General features: G+C 43.2%; 1 protein-coding gene across 1 annotated transcript in view; it reads right to left on the bottom strand.

The window, feature by feature from the left end:
- The window catches only part of LOC116480858 (RUN and FYVE domain-containing protein 2-like), a 120,013-nt gene extending 99,174 nt beyond the window's left edge, over nucleotides 1–20,839 (bottom strand). The window contains 10 exon segments of the mRNA XM_058437021.1: nucleotides 3,718–3,783; nucleotides 4,661–4,722; nucleotides 4,914–5,037; nucleotides 7,381–7,482; nucleotides 12,914–13,031; nucleotides 15,910–15,967; nucleotides 15,969–16,084; nucleotides 18,417–18,616; nucleotides 18,736–18,868; nucleotides 20,824–20,839. Coding sequence (XP_058293004.1) covers nucleotides 3,718–3,783; nucleotides 4,661–4,722; nucleotides 4,914–5,037; nucleotides 7,381–7,482; nucleotides 12,914–13,031; nucleotides 15,910–15,967; nucleotides 15,969–16,084; nucleotides 18,417–18,616; nucleotides 18,736–18,868; nucleotides 20,824–20,839 — 995 coding nt within the window.
- Nucleotides 20,840–24,130: the final 3,291 nt, after the last annotated feature.

The raw sequence follows: 24,130 nt of genomic DNA, 5'->3' as shown, positions 1-24,130 counted from the left end.
CGCAAAAAATTAGCCGGGCATGGTGGCGGGTACCTGTAATCCCCTACTCAGGAGCCTGAGGCAGGAGAATCACTTGAAACTGGAAGGCAGAGGTTACAGCGAGTGGAGATCACGCCACTGCACTCCAGCCTGGGTGAAAGAGCGAAACTCCGTCTCAAAAAGAAAATTCTTTTGAACTAAATGGAATAACCCCAAGATAAATCGTTGGCCAGGCATGGTGGCTCACACCTGGAATCCCAGAACTTCGGGAGGCCCAGGCAGGCGGATCGCTTAAGCCCAGTAGGTGGAGGTTGCAGTGAGCTGAGACTGCACCACTGCACCCAGGCCAGGGACAACACAAAGAGCTCTTGTCTCAAAAAAAAAAAAAGTTAAGTGAAAATAGTAAGGTATAGAGTAGTGTGAAAGTATGCTACCTAATATGTAAGAAGAGGGAGAGGGAAGAGATATGAGAATAGATATACATATTATTGCTATGAGCATAAAGTATCTCTGGATACACAAGAACCTAATATATTAATTACTCATGAAGAGGGAAACTAGATTGATGAAGATCAGGGAGAGGCAGACTTTTGTTTTACGTTCCTTTTGTGCCTTTTGAAGTTTGAGCCATATGAATATATTAATATTACCTGTTACCAAAAAGTGATTAGAAGTTTAAACATAAATAATTAAGAAACACAAGTTTGCATTTAGAAATACAATCTCAGAAATACAAATTACAAAATATACATATATTTCCTATGATTTCTATTAAAACTCCATTTAAAAAAGACTGATATGAAGTCTTTCCTATTTCTCCAACTTTAGAGGAAAAGCAAGAGTCACAGCTTATTAGTTTCTTGTCCTAAAATGGGAAAATGTTCAATTGTATTTTCTGATTATAATACATATTCTTTGAGCAGTACTCAGAAAATATAGAAAAGTACAAAGAATAAAATAAAAATTATTCATAATCCTATCACCCAGAGAATATTTACTAATTATTAAATGAGATCAATGAAAACAGTTCATTTCTAATTACATAGCAAATATTACTCACTATACCTGTGCTGTCCAGTATGGCCACCATGAGCCACATGTGGCTACTAAACACTTAAAATGTGGCTAGTCCAAATTGAAATGTGCTGTAAGGGTAAAATATATATTGGATTTTGTAGACAGTGCCAAAAAAAAAGAGTATAAAATATGTTATTAATAGTAATTGTTTTTTAAGAGATGGGGGTCTCATTATGTTGCCCAGGCTGATCTCAAACTCCTGGGCTCAGGTGATCCTCTTGCCTCAGCCTCAAAGTAGCTAGGACTATAGACTTGTACCACCATGCCAGGCTAATAATCGTTTTTTTTTTTTTTTCTTTGAGACAAGGTCTCACTGTGTCACCGAGGCTGGAATGCAGTGATGCGATCATAGTTCACTACAGCCTTGAAGTCCTGGGCTCAAGAGATCTTCTTGCCTTAGCCTCCCAAAGTGCTGGGATTACATGCACGAGCCATCACACCTGACCTTTTTTTTTTTTTTGAGATGGAGTCTCGTTACGTCGTCCAGGCTGGAGTGCAATGGCGTGATCTCGGCTCACTGCAATCTCCACCTCCCGGGTTCGAGCAATTCTCCTGCCTCGGTCTCCCGAGTAGCTGGAACTACAGGCACGTGCCACCATGCCTGGCTAATTTTTGTATTTTTTAGTAGAGATGGGGTTTTACCATATTGGCCAGGCTGTCCTCGAACTCTTGATCTCAAGTGATCCACACGCCTTGGCCTCCCAAGGTGCTGGGATTACAGGAGTGAGACACAGTGCCTGTCCCCTAACTTTTTATATTGATTGCACGTTGGAAGAATATTTGGGGAATACTGGGTAAAATAAAATATATTTATAATTTTTTGGGTTTTTTTTACATTTTTATTGTAGTTACCAGAAATTTTAAATTACCTATGTGGCTGGGCACAATGGCTCATGCCTGTAATTTCAGCACTTTGGGAGCCTGAGGTGGGAGGATTGCTTTAACCCAGGAGTTGAAGACTAGCCTGAGCAACACGGTGAGACCTCATCTCTATGAAAAAATTTAAAATTACTAAGCATGGTGGTGCACACTTGTGGTCCCAGCTACTTGGGAGACTGAGGCAGGAGGACCGCTTGAGCCTGAAAGGTCAAGGCTGTGGTGAGCCTGATCATGCCGCTGCCCTCCACCCTCCAGCCTGGGCAACAGTGAGACCCTGTCTCAAAAAAAAAAAAAAAAAAAAAAAAAAAGGCCAGGTGTGGTGGCTCACGCCTGTAATCCTAGGACTTTGGGAGGCAGATGCAAGTGGATCACCTGAGGTCAGGAGTTCAAGACCAGTCTGGTCAACATGGCAAAACCCCGTTTCTACTAAGAATACAAAAAAATTAGCTGGGCGTGGTGGCGGGCACCTGTAATCCCAGCCACTCGGGAGGCTGAGGTAGGAGAATCGCTAGAACCCTGGGGACAGGCAGAAGTTGCAGTGAGCTGAGATGGTGCCATTGCACTCCAGCCTGGGCAACAGAGCGAGACTGTCTCAAACAAAACAAAACAAAACAAAAAACCTATGCGTCTCATACTATGTGTCTCATATATTTCTTTCTTTCTTTCTTTTTTTTTTTTTTTTTTGAGATAGAGTTTCACATTTCACTTTTGTTGCCCAAGCTGGAGTGCAATGGCACGATCTCAACTCACTGCAACCTCCACCTCCCAGGTTTAAGTGATTCTCCTGCCTCATCCTCCCAAGTAGCTGGGATTACAGGTGTCCACCACCACACCCGGCTAATTTTTGTATTTTTTAGTAGAGACGAGGTTTCGCCATACTGGTCAGGCTGGTCTCGAACTTCTTACCTCAGGTGATCCACCTGCCTCGGCCTTCCAAAGTGGGACTACAGGCATGAGCCACTGCGCCTGGCCACATCTCATATATTTCTATTAGAATTGCACTTTACTATTTTACATACAGGTCTCAAAAATTCTTCTCAACAAGAGTATTCACTGATGGCTTCAATGGCCAGTTGACAATGTAAGAAGGCAAAAACTTCCACCACAGAAGATGACAGACAGCCACATTTACATATGAAGCCCTTTGAAGTAGGAAAAATGAATTTTTGAACCGTCAAAGTGATACAAACTTTTACCTTAGCCTTTTTTGTCAAGGGTACAGCAGTAAGTTTTAAGTTCTATTTAAATCTGATGAAGATACTGTTTTAAAAACCTGACTCTCAGGCCGGGCGTGGTGGTTCACGCCTATAGTCTCAGCACTTTGGGAGGCCAAGGCGGGCAGATCACAAGGTCAGAAGATTGAGACCATCCTGGCCAACATGGTGAAACCCCGTCTCTACTAAAATACAAAAAAAAAAAAATTAGCCAGGTGTGGTGGTGCGCGCCTATAGTCCCAGCTACTCAGGAAGCTGAGGCAGGGGAATCACTTGAACCTGGGAGGCAGAGGTTGCAGTGAGCCAGGATCACGCCACTGCACTCCAGCCTGGCAATAGAGTGAGACTTCATCTCAAAAAAAAAAAAAAAAAAAAAAACTGACTCTCATTTTCTGCTTAAAATGAATTATCTCCAGTAATTCTCTGTATTCTTACTTTCCATTTTCTCTCTATGCCTTCAACCCCTTCTCACTCTTAGAAGAAAGGAATACGGTAAGCTGAACTGAAGGGAAAAAAACAAAAACCTAAGACAATATTCATAAATGTGCTAAGTATCCATAATACTTACTTCAGTTGTCTATTTAATTCTTCAACATAATTCTTTTGGTCTAATATGGCAGCAATTTGAACATTCCTAAATGAGGAAAAAAGTAGCTTTGTGCTAGTTGAAAAGGTATTTATTAAGTGCAAAAAAAATCTAAATCATCTAAAATTATTATAAAACTAAAATAATAAAACATTGTCTTGCCTTTAAAATAAAACATAAGAATAACAGTAAGCTGTGTACTAAGTATCTATAACCTTTGTTGAATAAATTACTTGCTAATAATAGACTTAACAATACCATTAGCGTATATTAAATTTAAACATAATTAGGGTTGGGCACAGTGGCTCACCCCTGTAATCCCAGCACTTTGGGAGGCCAAGGCAGGTAGGTCACTTGAGTCCAGGAGTTCGAAACCAGTCTGGCCAACGTGGTGAAACCCTGTCTCTACTAAAAATAACAAAAATTAGCCAGGCATGGTGGCGGGTGCCTGTAATTCCAGCTACTGGGGAGGCTGAGGCAGGAAAATCGCTTGAACCCAGGAGGCAGAGGTTGCAGTGAGCCAAGATGGAACCACTGTGCTCCAGCCTGGGCAACAGAGCAAGACTCTGTCTCAAAAAAAAAAAAAAAAAAAAAATAGTTCGATCTTGAAGTAAACCAGTATTTGCAAACTTGTGAATAATAAGCTTTCATCTCTTTTATTCCAAAAACAGCTATTAAAATGGGTCTCAGTAACCATAGGTATAACCAAAGGTCCCACTTCATACTATTAATAAAACCTCCTTCTCCTAAGTGATTTTCCATAATCTGCTTTGTAAAGCTTGTAATGGAAGTGAAAATGAAATGAAGAAGTCACAGGGGGGAAAACAACAAAATAAAACCACACTATAAATAGACGGATCTTACAATGATTTGTAAAAAGATATATAAAAAACCCAGTATGTGAAATAACTTATGAAAATCATACCTTTCTTTATTTCCAATATCTTCTTCATTCTTTAAATACATAGAAAAATCAATCACTCCAACCTGAAGTAAATAAAGTTTTTTTTAATTTAAAGGGGAGAAAATACTTTATCAGAAGTACCTTTACTGAATGTCACCCTTAATATTCCTTTAGTGTTTAACAGTCCTGTTTACAACTTCAAATGACACCTGATCGAGGAGGAACTGTGCAAACTGAAAACACTCTGCATTTGGCACTAGTCACTTTCACTTACTTGTGAGTCTAAATCCTCTCCCTTCACACACAGATTAGCATCGATCACATTCAGGCCAACCAGCAGCCCAACAATTACTGCTCCTTCTTCTTCCATCATTAGTGCATGATACTCATAAAACTCACTGTGAAAATTTAAAAAATAAGGACTTTAAATCACAAATTTATTTCAAAAACTAAAATTTAAAATCACCATTATCTTCCTAACCTTCTACCTCACAGAAACGGAAGCCATCTCAGTTAGGTACCTTCAAATTAGCTTTTATACATGTGAATAACTTTTTATATTTTTTATTTTTATTTTTATTTATTTATTTTTTTTGAGACGAAGTCTCACTCTTTCACCCAGGCTGGACTGCAGTGGCGCTATCTCGGCTCACTGCAAGCTCCGTCTCCCAGGTTCACGCCATTTTCCTGCCTCAGCCTCCCGAGTAGCTGGGACTACAGGTGCCCGCCACCGCACCCGGCTAATTTTTTGTATTTTTAGTAGAGATGGGGTGTCACCGTGTTAGCCAAGATGGTCTTGATCGCCTGACCTCGTGATCCGCGGGCCTCAGCCTCCCAAAGTGCTGGGATTACAAGAGTGAGTCTGTAACTTTTTATATTTACACCTGGCCAACTTTTTATATTTTTTAAATTTAAATGTCTCTATTGAAAAATCAAAAGGACTGAAGGAGATAAAAGAGGGAAATTTTTTTTGAGAGAGAGAAAAGAGGAGCAAGGAGGGATGAAAAGAAAAAGTGGCACCAGACACGGTGGCTCAGGCCTGTAATCCCAGCACTTTGGGAGGCCGAGGCGGGAGGATCACTTGAGGTCAGGAGTTCAAGACCAACCTGGCCAACATGGTGAAACCTCATCTCTACTAAAAATACAAAAACTAGCCAGGCGTGGTGGCACACGCCTGTAATTCCAGCTACTTGGAAGGCAGAGGCAGGAGAATTGCCTGAACCCGGGAGGCAGAGGTTGCAGTGAGCCAAGATCACACCACTGCACTCCAGCCTGGGCAACAGAACAAGACTCCATCTCAAAGAAATAAAAAATAAAAAGAGGCAACACTGAGCCCTGGGATGTTTCTGACTCAGATGGATATAGTGACTGCTGCTGATCTGATTATATTTTATTAGAGTTGAATTTTCAATCCTTGGATTTATTAAGACCCTTGGGATAAAGACTAAGGTGGAAAATGAACATATGCAACATTTCAAAGCCCACGTTCAAGTCAATGCATTTGATAGGTATATTATAAATCTTAATAGATAATCATCAATTAAATACACTTTGGGATATCTACATTCTAAAAACTGTTCAAAAAGAGAGTTGTGAAAGAAATAGGACAGTCCAAAAACTAAGTCTCATCAACATACATTCAGAGAAGTAGTTATCACTGTCTCATGCCTTCTTTAATAAGTCCCATGTACATTATATAATCACTTTCATTATCCTTCAGAATATTGAGAAGCCATGGGTGCTTAATGTATGGTCATTCTCGTTTAACAACTGGGAAAACCACAATGTAAAACCAGCATCACAAGTAAAACCAAAACCAGGACTAAATTCTCCACAACATCAGAGAGGCACTCTAACAGAACAAGAATGAATGGAGGGCCACCATGGGCCCACTCCCTTGGAGAACTGATTGCCTTGCTCTGAAAATCTGTCTTCAATAAATGTTTGGCCTTCGTTTTATTTTATTTGATTTTTTTGAGACAGGGTCTCACTCTTATCACCCAGGCTGGAGTGCAGTGGCCTGATCTCAGGTCACTGGAACCTCCCTCTACCAGGTTCAAGTGATTCTCCTGCCTCAGCCTCCCAAGTAGCTAGATTACAGGCATGTGCCACCACACCCAGCTAATTTTTGTGTTTATTTAGTAGAGACGGGGTTTCACTACGTTGGTCTTAAACTCCTGACCTCAAGTGATCCACCTGCCTCGGCCTCCCACAGTGCTGGGATTACAGGCGTGAGCCACCACACCCAGCCAAAATAAATGTTTGGACTTCAATTTAAAGTGTGCCCACAATACAGTTGAAGCAATAATATGGATATTCAAATTCTAAAACAAAAAACAAAAAACAAAAAGCCTATGAAATTAAAGCCACAAATTCCAACACAAATTTTTATCCATAGAATTAACCATATTCAGAAAAATAAAACTAACAGAAATGTACTATATATGGCAGTTTCCAGGCAGGGCAAAAGAAAAAATTTTTAAACAAAGAGAAAGAAATGTAATATATATAAATTTCCCCATCCTGGCTGATAACAAAGCTTATGGTATTCATACGTAAGGCTAGTTCCTGATCCATGTTATGCCTCCATCATGTTTTTCTGTCTCATTTTGCTCCTCCTTTTATTTTATATCATTTTATTATATGTTATGTATCCTTTCATATTACATCTTAAATCCTTTTTGGAAGACAGCATATAAATAAAATAAAAAATGAAAAGATCACGACTTAATAGTACTAACCTCAAGAGATCCCTCTGAATAATCAAGCAACGTAAGTAATCGGCCATTTTTTTTTGCATGAGGGCTAATCGAAGCCATGCTCTTGCTCGACCCAGAGGGGTCCTAAAGAAAAGAACCAATTGATTAGAAAACAGCCCTAGCCCAAAGATCACATCTTATATCTCTAGAGGTACACATTAACAAGGAAAAAGGGCATTTTTATAATAGTTTTGTTTTCATTTTTATAGGTTTATCTTTTTGAGCACACAAACTAATCCCTGAGAGCTGGGTAAATCTGTTCCTCCTGTAGGACATCCAGGTACTATTTAATGTCTTGGAAGAAATGACTCTCTAAACACAGTAGTGTGTCACTTAATGATACTTTCAGAAAAATGCGTTGTTAGGTAATTTCATCATGCAGTGTACATTTGCAAACCACGATGTTATACACACCTATGCTATATAGTATACCCTATTGTTCCTAGGCTGTAAACCTATATAGCATGCTATTGTACTGAATGCTGTAGGCAATTATTACACAATTGTTAAGTATTTGTGTATCTAAACATATCTAAACATGGAAATGGTAAAAATATAGTATTATAATCTTTTGGAACCACCATCATTGAATGAAATGTTATGCAGCGCAGGACTGTGGTGAGAATACTTCTATGAGAAATATTTATGTGGGCACGGTGGCTGACACCTGTCATCCCTACACTTTGAGAGGTCAAGGTGGGAGGATCACTGGAGTCCAGGAGTTAGAGAACAGCCTGGACAACATAGGGAGACCCTGTCTCTATATAAAAAAAAATTATAAATTAAATTTAAAAATACAATTAAAATTAAAAAATAAAAAAAAAAATTAAAATGCCAGGTGTGGTGGCATGTTCCTATAGTCCCAGCTACTCAAGAGGCTGAGGCAGGAGGTTGCTTAAGCCCAGTAGGCAGAGGCTGCAGTGACAGTGATTGCATCACTGTACTCGAGCCTGGGCGAGAGAGTGAGACCCTGTCTCAGAAAAAAAAAAAGAAATATTTAGTTTGAATGGGCTTAGCCCTCTAAAAATAAATATTAAAACTTCACCAGGCCGGGCCCAGCGGCTTACACCTGTAATCCCAGCACTTTGGGAGGCTGAGGCTAGCGGATCACAAGGTCAGGAGTTCGAAAGAAGCCTGGCCAACATGGTGAAACCCCGTCTCTACTAAAAACACAAAAAATAGCTGGGCTTGGTGGTGGGTGTCTATAATCCCAGCTATTCAGGAGGCTGAGGCAGGAGAATCACTTGAACCCGGGAGGCGGAGGTTACAGTCAGGCAAGATTGCACCATCGCACTCCAGCCTGGGCAACAAGGTAAGATTTGGTCTCAAAAAAAAAAAATTTCAACAATAAGGCATCATAATGCCTTCAAAAACCTAGGTAACATTATATCTGAATTTTAAAAATCATAACAAAGCTAAGAGGGTGCCAGGCTAGTAATTAAAGAGAAATCACTGTGCTGCTTACTGGTTTTCAAATGTTTCTTTAATCCTGTTGCACTTAAGAAATTAAATCTCATACCTCTCTTACCCAAGTTCTATCTGTTATTAAAAATAAAAGTGGGCCGGGCGCGGTGGCTCACGCCTGTAATCCCAGCACTTTGGGAGGCCGAGGCGGGCGGATCACCTGAGGTCGGGAGTTTGAGACCAGCCTGACCAACATGGAGAAACACCGTCTCTACTAAAAATACAAAATTAGCCAGGTGTGGGGGCACATGCCTATAATCCCAGCTACTAAGGAGGCTGAGGCAGGAGAATCGCTTGAACCTAGGAGGTGGAGGTTGCAGTGAGCCGAGATCATGCCATTGCACTCCAGCCTGGGCAACAAGAGTGAAACTCCGTCTCAAAAAAAATAAATAAATAAAAAATAAAAGCGGCCTGGCATGGTGGCTCATGCCTGTAATCCCAGCACTTTGGGAGGCCAAGGCAGGTGGATAACTTGAGGTCAGGAGTTCATGACCAGCCTGGCCAACATGGTGAAACCCCGTCTCCACTAAAAATACAAAAATTAGCCAGGCATGGTGGCATGAGCCCATAATCCCAGCTACTCGAGAGGCGGAGACAGGAGAATCGCTTGAACCCAGGAGGTGGAGGTTGCAGTGAGCCAAGATCACGCCACTGCACTCCAGCCTGGGCAACAGAGAGAGACTCAGTCTCCATAAAATATAATAATGATTTTTTTAAAAGCAACTTTTTTTTTTTTTTTTTGAGACGGAATCTCGCTCTGTCACCCAGGCTGGAGTGCAGGGGCGCGATCTTGGCTCACTGCCAGCTCTGCCTCCCGGGTTCATGCCATTCTCCTGCCTCAGCCTCTCCGAGTAGCTGGGACTACAGGCGCCCGCCACCACGCCCGGCTAATTTTTTGTATTTTTAGTAGAGACAGGGTTTCACCGTGGTCTCGATCTCCTGACCTCGTGATCCGCCCGCCTCGGCCTCCCAAAGTGCTGGGATTACAAGCGTGAGCCACCGCGCCCGGCCAACCACTTTTTTTTTTTAAAGAGAGTGGTATCATTCACACTTTTATATTTTCTTATGCAGGGAACATTTTGGCAGATAGTACAGGAAGAGACTTGATCTTCACTTCTAATAATTAATGCGTTTCTTATAGCTTAGCATTTTAATGAACATCAGAAAACAGGTTTTACTATCGTAGAGTCTGGCTTTTTAACAAAATATGAATACATGCTTTCATATGTTGGAATGTAGTGATGCGATTTAGGCTCACTGCAACTTCTGCCTCCCAGGTTCAAGCAATTCTCCTGCCTCAGCCTCCCGAGTAGCTGGGACTACAGGCGTGCACCACCACAACCAGCTAATTTTTTTGTATTTTTAGTAGACATGGGGTTTTGCCATGTTGCCCAGGCTGGTCTCAAACTCTTGGGCTCAGGCAATCCACCCATCTCGGCCTCCCAAAGTGCTGGGATTACAGGCGTGAGCCATCACACCCAGTCACTATATATTTAACTCTAAAAACTGGGTTTAAGGCCGGGCGCGGTGGCTCACGCTTGTAATCCCAGCACTTTGGGAGGCCGAGGCGGGCGGATCACGAGGTCAGGAGATCGAGACCATGGTGAAACCCCGTCTCTACTAAAAATACAAAAAATTAGCCAGGTGTGGTGGCAGGCGCCTGTAGTCCCAGCTACTCGGAGAGGCTGAGGCAGGAGAATGGCGTGAACCTGGGAGGCAGAGCTTGCAGTGAGCCGAGATTGCGCCACTGCACTCCAGCCTGGGCGACAGAGCGAGACTCTGTCTCCAAAAAAAAAAAAAAAAAAAACTGGGTTTAAATCCTGCCTCTGCCACTTTTTAACTATAATTTATCTGGCATTTATTTTTTACATCCATACAATTATAATAATAACCTCTACCTGTAAGACTGATTTAAGCACTAAAGGAGATAATTCATGTAAAACAGGTACCTTATTACTCTAACACAGTGCTCAACAGTAGCCACTTACTTTTATCACTCAGTTAAGTCCAGTTTACAAACATTTGAACATTCAACAACAAAATAACAGCAAAACACTACCATATTCCCCACAACATATACAAACCCTAAGTTGTAAAACTATGAGAAAACAAACGAATAACCTTACAGAAAATCCTTAATGCAAAAAAAGTTATCCCATTAACAAGAATTAAGATAAACTAAAGGGAGGCTGGGCGTGGTGGCTCATGCCTGTAATACCAGCACTTTTTTTGAGACAGTTTCGCTCTTATTGCCCAGGCTTGAGTGCAATGGCATGATCTCGGCTCACTGCAACCTCCACCTCCGGGTTCAAGCAATTCTTCTGCCTCAGCCTCCTGAGTAGCTGGGATTACAGGCATGTGCCACCACACCGGCTAATTTTGTATTTTTAGTAGAGACAGGCTTTCTCCATTTTGTTTAGGCTGGTCTCGAACTCCCGACCTCAGGTGATCCGCCCACCTCGGCCTCCGAAAGTGCTGAGATTACAGGCCTGAGCCACTGCGCCGGGCCAATTCCATCACTATTGAGGACAGGAGTTCAAGACCAGCCTGGTCAATATGGCAAAACCCCCATCTCTACTAAAAATACAAAAATTAGCCAGGTATCGATGGTGGCACATGCCTGTAATCCCAGCTACTTGGGAGGCTGAGGCACGAGAATCACTTGAACCTGGAAGGCAGAGGTTGCAGTGAGCCGAGATTGCGCCACTGCACTCCAGTCTGGGCAACAGGGTGAGACTCTCTGTCTCAAAATAAAATAAAATAAAATAAAGATAAACAAAAGAGAATGCTTACATTTTAATTACACTCTAAAGAATATAAGAACCGGTCAGGCATGGTGGCTTACGCCTGTAATCCCAGCACTTTGGGAGGCCAAGGCGGGCGGATCACAAGGTCAGGAGATCAAGACCATCCTGGCTAACATGGTGAAACCCTGTCTCTACTAAAAATACAAAAAATCAGCCAGGCATGGTGGCATGCACCTGTAATCCCAGCTACTCGGGAGGCTGAGGCAGGAAAATTGCTTGAACCCATAAGGCGGAGGTTGCAGTGAGCCGAGATCGCACCACTGCATTCCAGCCTGGGCGACATAGCAAGACTCCATCTCAAAAAAAATAAAGAAAATAAAAATTAAAAAGAAAATTAAAAAAAAAAAAGAATATAGGCTTGGCGCGGTGGCTCACGCCTGTAATCCCAGCAGTAATAGGAGGCTGAGGTGGGCGGATCACAAGGGCAGGAGATTGAGACCATTCTAGCTAACATGGTGAAACCCCATCTCTACTAAAAATACAAAAAAATTAGCCAGGCGTGGTGGTGGGCGCCTGTAGTCCCAGCTACTCAGGAGGCTGAGGCAGGAGAATCACTTGAACCCAGGAGGCAGAGGTTGCAGTGAGCCGAGATCGTGCCACTGCACTCCTGCCTGGGTGACAGAGCGAGACTCCGTCTCAAAAAAAAAGAAAAAAAGAATATAAGAACTGAGTCTTAACACTTGACACCTACAAAAAATTTTCAATACTCATGAAAGTATTCTTAGCTAACATACTCCAACTTTTAAGATATTTTACATACATTTGTCTGATGAAACAGGCTGGTGACATTATAGGTACCAATTTTCAGAAGAAGCAAAGAAATTTACACCATGTATATAAGTGGCTTATCTGAGAACTGGAATCTCCTGAGCCTGTGCCCTGGATTCAGCCTAAATCAGTCTTTCATCAATACTTACTGACTTTCTACTACAGGCAAACTAATTTAACACTCAGAAAACAAAGATGCATAATTGATATAGCCTATCTTAAAAGGACTTTCAATTTCCTACAATACAAGGCAGAATGGTGAGTGGTTAAGTCTGATCGAAGAGGCTAAGAAAAACTTCATAAAGGAAATGGGATTTGAGTTGAGCCATAAAGAATGAACATAATTTTATTACAAGAGGATTAGAAGAAGGGGACTTAAGACTAAGAGAAGACAATAAGCTAGAGTGTGAGGTACTTTGGAGGAACAATGAATACACTTCTGTGGCTAGGGATGAACAAGTAATAAGCCTCCTTACTTCAGACCAGGTAGATCCCGGACACTGGCTCCTATTTCCTCTGCTTCGGGGTACAGCTTCTCCACCAGTTCCAAAGGGCCCCAGATGGTTTTGTTATAACTCAAAAATGATTTTCTTACTGAAAAAAAGAACACATAATGCACACAATGTCAACATATAAAACTGTAGTAACTTATTTTTAAATACTTAGTTTCAACATTTCTAACTTAACATGCAATTACTCAGAGACCTTTCCCTTTTTATCCACTACATATCCCCGTGGATCTGTAGCCTGTGCAAGTAGGATCCTGTTGCCCATCCTGCTATTTTTTTCCGCATGATAAAAAGACATAGTGACCATTCTTTCATATCAAATATGCAGTTAGGTAATTAAAGTGAAAAATGACTGCATGCACTCATTCTCTACCAGTACCAAAATAAAGGCTGGTGGCCCTAGCTGATTGACCTTTATAAGTTTATTAAACAAACCAAGCATAAATAAAAAGTTATTTTATTTTTTATAATGCCTTTTTTTTTTTTTTTTTTAGTAAATAGAGATAGCGTTTTGCTATGTTGACCAGGCTGGTCTTGAACTCTTGGCTTCAAGCATTCCTCCCATCTTGGCCTCCCAAAGTGCTGGGATTACAGGCATGAACCACCACGCCCGGCCTAAGAAGTTATTTTAATTTTAAATATGAAAAATTGTGAATTTCCTTTTCCTTGTATTTTATTCTGAGATTTGGTCAATATAAAACCATGAAATTGCCATACACTTCTTTGTTATTACTGACCAGATCTCCTGCAAATACAGGGTGCCTATCATATACACCACCCAAGGACACCCAAGATAGGCAATTTTTCCCAGGGGGAGAAAATCACACACACAAAGTAGCTTTATAATGATTCATCCAGATAAGTCTATAACTGCTTGGACATGGTTCAACATATGTTGTGAAGTAAAGGAAATACAGTCTAAAAATAGTTTAAAATTTAACTATTTTGGCCACAATTTGGCAAACTCCATTTCAGCAGTCTTGGGGAAAATGAAGATGCACTCCTGGGTGACAGAGTGAGACCCCCATCTCAAAAAAAAAAAGAGGAGCATGGTTAAATAAATTATGCCATATACATACCATAAAATATCGCACAGCTATTAATTCTGATATAGACATCTATGTAAATGGAAAGATCTCCAAGCCGTATCATTTTTTGTCTCCCAGACTGGAGTGCAGTGGCAGGATCTCAGCTCACTGCAACATCTGCCTCCCAGGTTCAAACAATTCTCCTGCCTCAGCCTCCCAAGTAGCTGGGACTACAGGCATGCAGCACCACGCCCAGCTAATTTTTGTATTTTTAGTAGAGACAGGGTTTCACTATGTTGTCCAGGCTGATCTCGAACTCGGGACCTCAAGTGATCTGTCGGCCTCAGCCTCCCAAAGTCCCGAGATTACAGATATGAGCCATTGCACCCAGCCACTTTTTTTTTTTAAAGAAGGAAGTCACAGAATAATGCTAATAGCATGATTACAATTAGAGTAAAAGAAAAAAAAACAGAAAAGGGATAAGAGAATATCTAATTCTCCCGTTTTCCTTCTTTTGAGACAGAGTCTCACTCTGTCGCCCCTGGCTGGAATCCAGTGGCACGATCTCAGCTCACTGCAACCTCCGCCTCCCAGGTTCAAACGATTCTCCTGCCTCAGCCTCCTGAGTAGCTGGGATTACAGGTGAACACCACCAGCCTGGCTAATTTTTGTATTTTTAGTAGAGATGGGTTTTCACCACGATGGCCAGGTTGGTCTTGAACTCCTGACCTCAAAGTGACCCACCCGCCTCAGCCTCCCAAAGTGCTGGGATTACAGGTGCCCAATTTCCTTTAGAGAGATTAATAGAAGAGAATGAATAAAAACCATGTTTTGCTCTGTGTACTTCTCTGTTGTTTGATTCATGTACAAAAAGAGTATATTTTGCTAGTATTTATATATTTTAAGAAATTGCTTTAAGTCTTTAAAGAAAAAGAAATGAGTATGCTAATAACATCACATAGGATTTCTCAAATTTTGATGTCAAGGCTTCCTTCTAGTTTTGAAGTACTTTTTATTAAAACAAAGTTTAGGTAAATCTTTGAATCTTTGTTTTGTTTTTTTTTTTTTTGAGACAGGGTCTCTCTCTGTTGCCCAGGCTGGAGTACAGTGGTACAATCAGAGCTCACTGAAGCCTCGACCTCCTGAGGCTCAGGTGATCCTCCCACTTCCGCCTCCCGAACAGCTGGGACCACAGGCATATGCTGGGATTACAGGCATTAAGCCGCCATGTCCGGCCAGTCAAGCTTCTTTTACTCTATAATAGTCACTCTAGTGTACAACTCTTACATAGCCCTCTACATAGATACTCATCATATGAACTAGAGGCCAAAACTGTGAACAATTATTGTAAGTAAAAGCACAGTTATTATGCAATGAGTATTTTTAAACTAAATATAAAACAAACATTTTATATGTAACAATAATTCAATATGTACTGAGAGTAGAATACAATATCTGCTGTTATCATCTTCAGGGATGGCTCACATTTCTACAATAACTCCATCCAGAAGATATTTCTACATATGTTCCTGTATATATCTAGGAGGTTTCTATTTCAACAATCCACTATTTCAATGCAGTTGTTCAACAGGGTTCGAACTATTAATATGAGCTCATAGCAGTATCACCAGCTTTAAAATATAAATCTATAATTGTCCTAGAAAACAGAAAATAGGTCAGATTATGTAAGTTTGAAAAATTTTTAAATCAAATATTCTGTTTACAAAACATTAACAATTAAGCATTTTCTGAAGACCATTATTAGACCATTATTAGAAAACATAAAGTCATAAGATATTTTCTCCCAAAATCAATCCACTCAATATTTTTTAGTGCACAGTAACGTAATTACGGCCTCAAAAAAGAACCCATTCTCAAGGGCACTTGAAAAACGTAAATTCTAAAATGAAATAATTTTTTAAAATCTCATGATACCTTTAAGACCGTGTTTCAGGCAATGTTCCATAACAACAAAGAATTGCTGCAAGGGGGGGATAGTCAGAATCCAAAGTGCAGCCAAAGCTCAGAGCAGATTCAATGAGTCCTTTGATACTCAGTTTAGCCATGTTTAACAAGTTTGCTCTCTCTACAGCTGTGGGGTCTTTTGTAGCTGAAAACACAAGAAAGGAATCCAACATCATTTCTAAGACATGACAATGAAAAATACACAAACCCTTCCCTTCCCCTATAAAAACCAACAGTAGTTTGCTGTTCCTTGGTTGACAAATTCTCCCCAGCTAAACTACACCCTTGATTAACTTCTCTTTATGTCTCTCACATATACTGTAAAAAATTTCCAGCCAGGCGCGGTGGCTCACGCCTGTAATCCCAGCACTTTGGGAGGCCGAGGCGGGTGGATCACGAGGTCAAGAGATTGAGACCATTCTGGCCAACATGGTGAAACGCCGTCTCTACTAAAAATAACAAAAATTAGCTGGGCGTGGTGGTGCGTGGCTGTAGTCCCAGCTACTCGGGAGGCTGAAGCAGGAGAGTCACTTGAACCCAGGAGGTGGAGGTTGCAGTGAGCTGAGATCAAGCCACTGCACTCCAACCTGGTGACAGAGCGAGACTCCGTCTCACAAAAAAAAAAAAAAAAGAAGAAAAAAAGAAAAAAGAAAATTTCCATGACCACTCCAGCCAAAGTTTATGAATTATTCTCAAGATCCTGCAAATCTGCCATTCTCCTGTATTTAACTTTCCTGGTACCTCTTCATAGAGAATGAGTTTTTTAAAATGATCTTCTGTGGAGATAAATTTGGGGTGAGAGACAACAGGTTTAAGGGCCTCATGCAAAAGGTGGATAGCAGGTACCGTCTTAGGATGAATTCCAAGGCAAAAATGTTCAGAATAAACTGGCAATAAAATAAAAGGTAGTTAAAATTCTAGGATTCCAGTGTCATCTACAACAAACATGACAGGTAAAATACACTGACAAGTAAGGGGACACAGAAGAAGCCGTCCAATTCTTCAGTCTACCCTCTTTCTGTCTGGCTTCTTCATTCTGACTGTAGTTCCGTATTGCATGACTGTTTTATTTTTAAAGAGAAAATGAAAGCAGAGACCAGTTTTACATTAATGTTCCTCACCCATCCACACAGTTGAGGATGCCCACAGCGCCAGTCTGAATACGAAGTTAACAGATGCACATTCTAAAAGGCCTGATTTTTAATTGATGTTTTTAAGACACAGTATCATCAAGCAAGATATTTTCAATTCACAAAAATATTGTCCTCCTTCCCACAAATTTTATTCTCAGTTTACTTAGAAATTCAGACGCTTTCCCATCTTCTCATCACTGTTGTGACTGGTGGGAATACCTTCAACAAACACAGATAACAAAACTAAGGTGTGGAAAAACGAAGCACTTAGTATAACATTTCGTAATCTCTGACAAATTTGCAAGTAATCAATGTGCCCGTTTTTCCTTCAACAACAACAAAAAAAAACCCAGAGTCTCCAATGATCTAGTATTCTAGCTCTGCTTTCTAGATAGCTAGGCATGAAGCCTTACACTGAATCCTAAGCAATCTAAAATGAAAACACAACTGCTATGGCCAAACTGCCTGGTGGAAAAATGTCCACACACGACATTCCTTCAAATCTGCATTGTCGTCTGACTCCCACTATTTTTCGGGAGTGAAACCACTTGATGGTTCATAATCCGTGGCAACTCTCATTTTTAACACAGCCCATCATAATTCCTAACGTGCGATGCGACAACCACACAAAGGGTGTTTTGCAGCTGCTGGGAGGCAGATCGGTGCTGGGCACCGGCAGTTCCCACGCCGAGGGGCGTTCACACCGCGGCCACGCCCTGGCTGCGCTCCAGGACTCCTCCGGCCCGGACGCGACCCCCAAACCCGGCCGCAGGCGCGCGAGGAGTCCCAGGGCCAGTGCCCGCACCTTGCCGGGGGCCTAGAGCCCCTTCCCTGCCTCTCTTCCTGCCCCCCTCCCCCCAGCAAGGGTGCCCAGAGGCCTGGGGCCCCCCAGGACCATCGCGGCGGGCTCATCCAGGCACCTGCGCATCAGCATTCCCCGTCTCCCGCCCTCGGCGTCAGGCACCCAGGCCAAAACCTGAGATGCGTCTTCCCTCCGCCACCCCCAAACCTGAAAAGTCATCGCCCCTCCCCGCCTGCTCCCCGACCCCGGAGTGACACCCTGCCTGGCCCTGTCCTCGCTCCTGGACGCCGTGGCACCTCGAGCCCTCGGCCACTGTGCCTCAGAACCCGGGCGGGAACGGGCCGGAATAAGGGAGGGGGTGCGTTGCCATGACGACCCCGGGAGCCCCCGAGTCCCAGGCAGTCCCCGCCCATCCTGGGTTCAGGCCCCAGTTCCGACTGGCGGCCTCGGCGTCTCCCACAGCTCCCAGTCCACCCCGCCTGGCCGCGGCCCTCAGCCCGGGACTGAGGGCCGAGCGTTCGGTCTCGGCCCGCTCGCCTTACCCATGGCGGCGGCGGCGGCGGCTGCGCGGTCTTGGGCAGAGGCTCCCTCGGTCTGGCCAGCAGCTTCCTCCAGGCGCTCGGCGGCCACCACCGCATCTGCAGCCAGGCCCGCTGCGGCCCACAGCGCCCCCGGCGGCGGGAGGGCGCCCAGGCGGCCCCAGGGAGAGCGGCGCCTCGGGTGGGGCGGGGACCCGCGGAGCCTGCGGCGGGCGGGAGAGCAAGCCCGCGGTCTCTAAGCCTCCTCGCATCCGCTGGGACCGCGAAGAGAAAGAAAGGAACGTGAAGGAGACCACATGTGTGAGGAGCCAGAGTGCTGGGCCCTCGGTCCCGTGTCCCGGGGGCTTCGCCGGAGCGCGAAGGCCGGATTTCAAGGGGCAGTCGGCCACACGCAAACGTTGCTTCCACCGGCCTGATGAGGCCTGATCTAACACGCCTGACTACTGCCCATTCACCTTCACAAACACAAAGGGGACCAAAAGAATTTAGAAAATCTGAAGCAATTAACAGTAGGCAGAAACCTACTAAAACTAGTTAGTCCCAAATTACGACTTTTTTGTTTGGTTTTTGGGGATTTTTTTTTTAGATGGAGTCTCGCTCTGTCACCAGGCTGGAGTGCAGTGGCGTGATCTCGGCACACTGCAAACTCTGCCTCCCAGGTTCAAGGGATTCTTCTGCCTCAGCCTCCTGAGTAGCTGGGATGACAGGCGCGCGCCACTCCGCCCGGCTAATTTTTGTATTTTTAGTAAAGACGGGGTTTCACCATGTTGGCCAGGATGGTCTCGATCTCTTGACCTGGTGATCCGCCCATCTCGGTCTCCCAAAGTGCTAGGATTACAGGCCTGAGCCACAGAGCCCGCCCTAAAGCAATTTGATAAAGCTCATTACAAAAAGCTAAAGTGAAAAAAGAAAGAAAACAATTCAAAAATATTTCATTATGTGCCACAGCAATATCCACACAAGCACTAAAATTCATACCTCGGCTGGGTATAGTGACTCATGCCTGTAATCCCAGCACTTTGAGAGGCTGATCTGGATAGATCACGAGGTCAGGAGTTCGCGACCAGCCTGACCAACATGGTGAAACTCCGTCTGTACTAAAAATACAAAATTTAGGCAGACATGGTGGCACGCGCTTGTAGTCTCAGCTACTCGGGAGGCCAAGGCGGGCGGATCACCCGGTCAGAAGTTCGAGACCAGTCTGGCTAACATGGTGAAACCTCGTCTCTACTAAAAATACAAAAATTAGCCGGGCGTGGTGGCGTGTGCCTGTAATCCCAAGATTCTGTCTCAAAAAAAAAAAAAAGGTCAGACTTCATCCCTGGATCCATCTTGGTTCACATTTCCCAGGATTATGAGCCCTAGTCACTGTAAGGGCCAGTAGTGACTCAAGTGGAATTAGATAGGCATATCCTATTAGCTAGAAGAGATTTTTTATTTTTTCAGACAGAGTCTCACTCTGTCACTCATGCTGGAGTGCAGTGGCACGATCTCAGCTCACTGCAACCTCTGCCTCCCAGGCTCAAGTGATCCTCCCACCTCAGCCTTCCTAGTAGCTGGGACCACAGGTGCTCATCACCACACCCAGCTAATTTTTTGTATTTTTGTGCTTTTTAATTTTTTTTAAAAAGTTACATATATATGACATATATCTTATGGTCCCAGTTTTAGTTTATCAGTAAATACAGCAATATGAAGATATATATATCTATACATATATATACACATAGTTAGAAAAATAAATGCATAGGTAAGAGACTGAGTTAAGTACATGAAAATGTTAATAGTTATGATGTGTGGGCGGGGGCATTGTGATTACTTTTTCCCCTAAACTATTGTGTGTGTGTGTGTGTGTGTGTGTGTGTGTGTGTGTGTGTGTGTTTATGTGTGTGTGTTGGTTTGTTTAGGCTTTTATTTTAGGTTTGAGGGTACATGTGAAGGTTGGTTGCATAGGTGAACTCATGTCATGGGGGTTTGCTGCACAGATTATTTCATCACCCAGTTAAGTCCAGTATCCAATGGTTATCTTTTCTGCTCCTCTCCCTCCTCCCATCCTCCACCTTCAAGTAGACCCCAGTGTCTGTTGTTCCCTTTTTCTTTTTCTTTTTTTTTTTTAAGACAGGGTTTCACCATGTTGGCCAGGATGGTCTCGAACTCCTCAGCTCAAGTGATCCACCCGCCTCAGCCTCTCAAAGTGTTGGGATTACAGGCATGAGCAACCGCACCTGGCCTTGCTTTTCCCTTCTTTGTGTTCATGAGTTATCATTTAGCTACCATTAATTTTTATTTTACTTTTTGTAGAGATGGGGTCTCACTATGTTTCCCAGGCTGGTCTCAAACTCCTGGCCTCTAGTGATCCTCCTGACTCAACCTTCCAAAGTGCTGGGATTATAGGCATGAGCCACTGTACCCAGGCTACAAGTCATCTTTTTCATGAGCAATATGGTCCACTGAATCCAGGTGGACCAGCTTGTCACATCATGCCACAGAGCTTTCAGCCATAGCCTTAGCTGGCTCAAGACATGATTTTCTTACAATGACAATTGTAATGCTTCTGAACATTTGTATAGCACCTGGAAAATGTTACCACGCTGGGGAGGAAAGGAGATACACACAATGGCCAGGAAAATTGCAGAATTCCTAATCAGAAAACGTGGGTTCTGGCAATGACTTGCCACGGGTCATATGCTAACACAGACTATCTATGATAGGTTCTCTATAGGGTTTAATTCAATTGAGAAAATATCCATGAAAAATATTGATAAATATTAAAGTATCCTACTAATTACAACTGCTGCTTTAAAAAAGCAGTAAACAGGCCGGGTGCAGTGGCCCACGCCTGTAATCCCAGCACTTTGGGAGGCCAAGGTGGGAGGATCACCCGGTCAGGAGTTCGAGACCAGTCTGGCTAACATGGTGAAACCTCGTCTCTACTAAAAATAAATACAAAAATTAGCCAGGCGTGGTGGTGCGTGGGTGTAATCCCAGCTACCTGGAAGGCTGAGGCAAGAGAATCGCTGGAACCCGGGAGGCAGAGGCTACAGTGATCCAAGATCTCACCACTGCACTCCAGCCTGGGCAACAAAGCGAGACTCCACCTCAAAAAAAAAAAAAAAAAAAAAAGCAGTAAACAGCCAGATGTGGTAACTCGTGCCTGTAATCCAAGTACTTTCAGAGGCTGAGGAAGAAGGATTGCATGAGGCCTGAAGTTCCAGACTAGCCCGGCCAACATAGCAAGACCCTGTTTCTAAAAACAAATTTTTTTTAGTTACCTGGGCGTAGTGGTGTGCATCAGTAGTCCTAGCTACTCAGGAGACTGTGATAGAAGGACCACTTGAGGCCAGGAATTTGAGGTTGCAGTGAGCTATGATCCTGCCATGCACTCTAGCCTGGCCAACAGAGACTCCATCTCTTAAAAAAAAATAAAAATAAAAGCAATAAATGCTATGAAGCTCCATATAGGTACTGTTACAGTACTGTATAAAGATGAAGATAATTCTTTTGGCTGGGAGAAAAATCAGAAAAGGCTTTTTGGAGAAGGTGGCATCTTAAAGTCTTTTTAAGTGGGTAGAGATGCCTAAATGGTGATGGAGGAACAGACAAATCTAGAGAGCAGATCAAATGGGAAACAGAATAGGCATGCACAGGAACAGCAAAAATAGTTTCATATGGTTACAACAAATACACAAAGACGCCATTAAAGAATAATCACTATTGGCCGGGCGCGGTGGCTCACGCTTGTAATCCCAGCACTTTGGGAGGCCGAGGCGGGCGGATCACGAGGTCAGGAGATCGAGACCCCGTCTCTACTAAAAATACAAAAAATTAGCCGGGCGTGGTGGCGGGTGCCTGTAGTCCCAGCTACTCGCAGAGGCTGAGACAGGAGAATGGCGTGAACCCAGGAGGCGGAGCTTGCAGTGAGCCGAGATCGCGCCACTGCACTCCAGCCTGGGCGACAGAGCAAGACTCCGTCTCAAAAAAAAAAAAAAAAAGAATAATCACTATTACAAAACATGGGTTCCGACCTACTAGTGGGATCTGAAAGCAATTTTAACAGGTTGCAGTTAGCTTTGCTTTTATTTATTTTTTATTTTATTTTATTTGAGACAGAGTCTTGCTCTGTCACCCAGGCTGGAGTGCAATGGCATGATCTTGGCTCACTGCAACCTCCACCTCCACCTGCTTGAATTGGGTTCAAGCGATTCTTGTGCCTCAGCTTCCCGAGTAGCTGGGATTACAGGCGTGCACCACCATGCCCAGCTAACTTTTCTATTTTTAGAGACGGGGTTTTACCATGTTGGCCAGGCTGGTCTCGAACTCCTGACCTCAAGTGATCCACCCACCTCAACCTCGCAAAGTGCTGGTATTACAGGCATGTGCCACCGTGCCCGGCCACACTTTGTTTTTAATGGAATATGGTGGAACAAATCAGGGTATATCACATACAGAAAGGGTAAATATTGTTTTATGACAGTATTGTTTCAGATGCATATTCATACACAAATCTACATTGAGTCATGATGTAAAACAGATTTCTTATTGTGGGTGTGGTAATTTTGATTTAAATACTAGCCTAGATCATCATAGACCAAACTATGTAATTAGTAAAGGATGAGATTACAAATAAATTTCATTTTCTGGCCAGGCACGGTGGCTCATGCTTGTAATCCCAGCACCTTGGGAGGCTGAGGTGGGTGGATCATGAAGTCAGAAGTTCGAGATCAGCCTGGCCAACACAGTGAAACGCCGACTCTACTAAAAATACAAAAATTAGCCGGGCTTGGTGGCACATGCCTGTCATCCCAGCTACTCAGGAGGCAGAGGCAGGAGAATCGCTTGCACCTGGCAGGCGGAGGTTGCGGTGAGCCGAGATCGTGCCATTGCACTCCAGCCTGGGCAACAAGAGTGAAACTCCATCTCAAAAAAAAAAAAAAAAAAAATCATTTAAAATCTCTCCGGCAGCACTACTAAATGACATGTGCTCTCAGAGGCTTATTAGTATTTATATATGTATGACAGATTCACTACATATATGCAGTCTAACTACAATTAAATAAACTTTCTCCACAGCAATGTTATCTTGTGTTGAAGTCTAATATTAGGGAAAAAAATGATGCAATTATTTCCGAAGTCATGTTATTAATATTCATTCTGGGCTGGGCTCCGTGGCTCATGCCTGTAATCCCAGCAATTTGGGAGGCTGAGGTGGGTGGATGACCTGAGGTCAGGAGTTCAAGACCAGCCTGACCAAAATGGAGAAACCCCATCTCTACTAAAAATACAAAATTAGCTAGGCATGGTGGCAAGCACCCATAATCCCAGCTACTCAGGAGGCTGAGGCAGGAGAATCACTTGAACCCGTGAGATGGAGGTTGCAGTGAGCTGAGATCATGCCATTGCACTCCAGCCTGGGCAACAGAGCAAGAATCTGTCCAAGAAAAAAAAAAAAAAATTCATTCTGGAAAGAAAAAAATGAAACTAAAACAATTTAAGTTTTATATAAAAAAAAAATTTTGAGGCCAAGTGTAGTGGCTCACACCTGTAATCTCAGCACTTTAGGAGGCTGAGGTGGGCGGATCACGTGAGGTTGAGAGTTCAAGACCAGCCTGACCAACATGGAGAAACCCCATCCCTACTAAAAATACAAAATTAGCAGGGTGTGGTGGCGCATGCCTGTAATCCCAGTTACTCGGGAGGCTGAGGGAGGAGAATCTCGG

Source organism: Hylobates moloch, unplaced genomic scaffold (genome assembly GCF_009828535.3).
Source record: "Hylobates moloch isolate HMO894 unplaced genomic scaffold, HMol_V3 SCAFFOLD_3, whole genome shotgun sequence".
NCBI lineage: Eukaryota > Metazoa > Chordata > Mammalia > Primates > Hylobatidae > Hylobates > Hylobates moloch.
The sequence above is the reverse complement of the archived record's forward strand: the minus strand, read 5'-3'. Positions and strand labels throughout refer to the sequence as shown.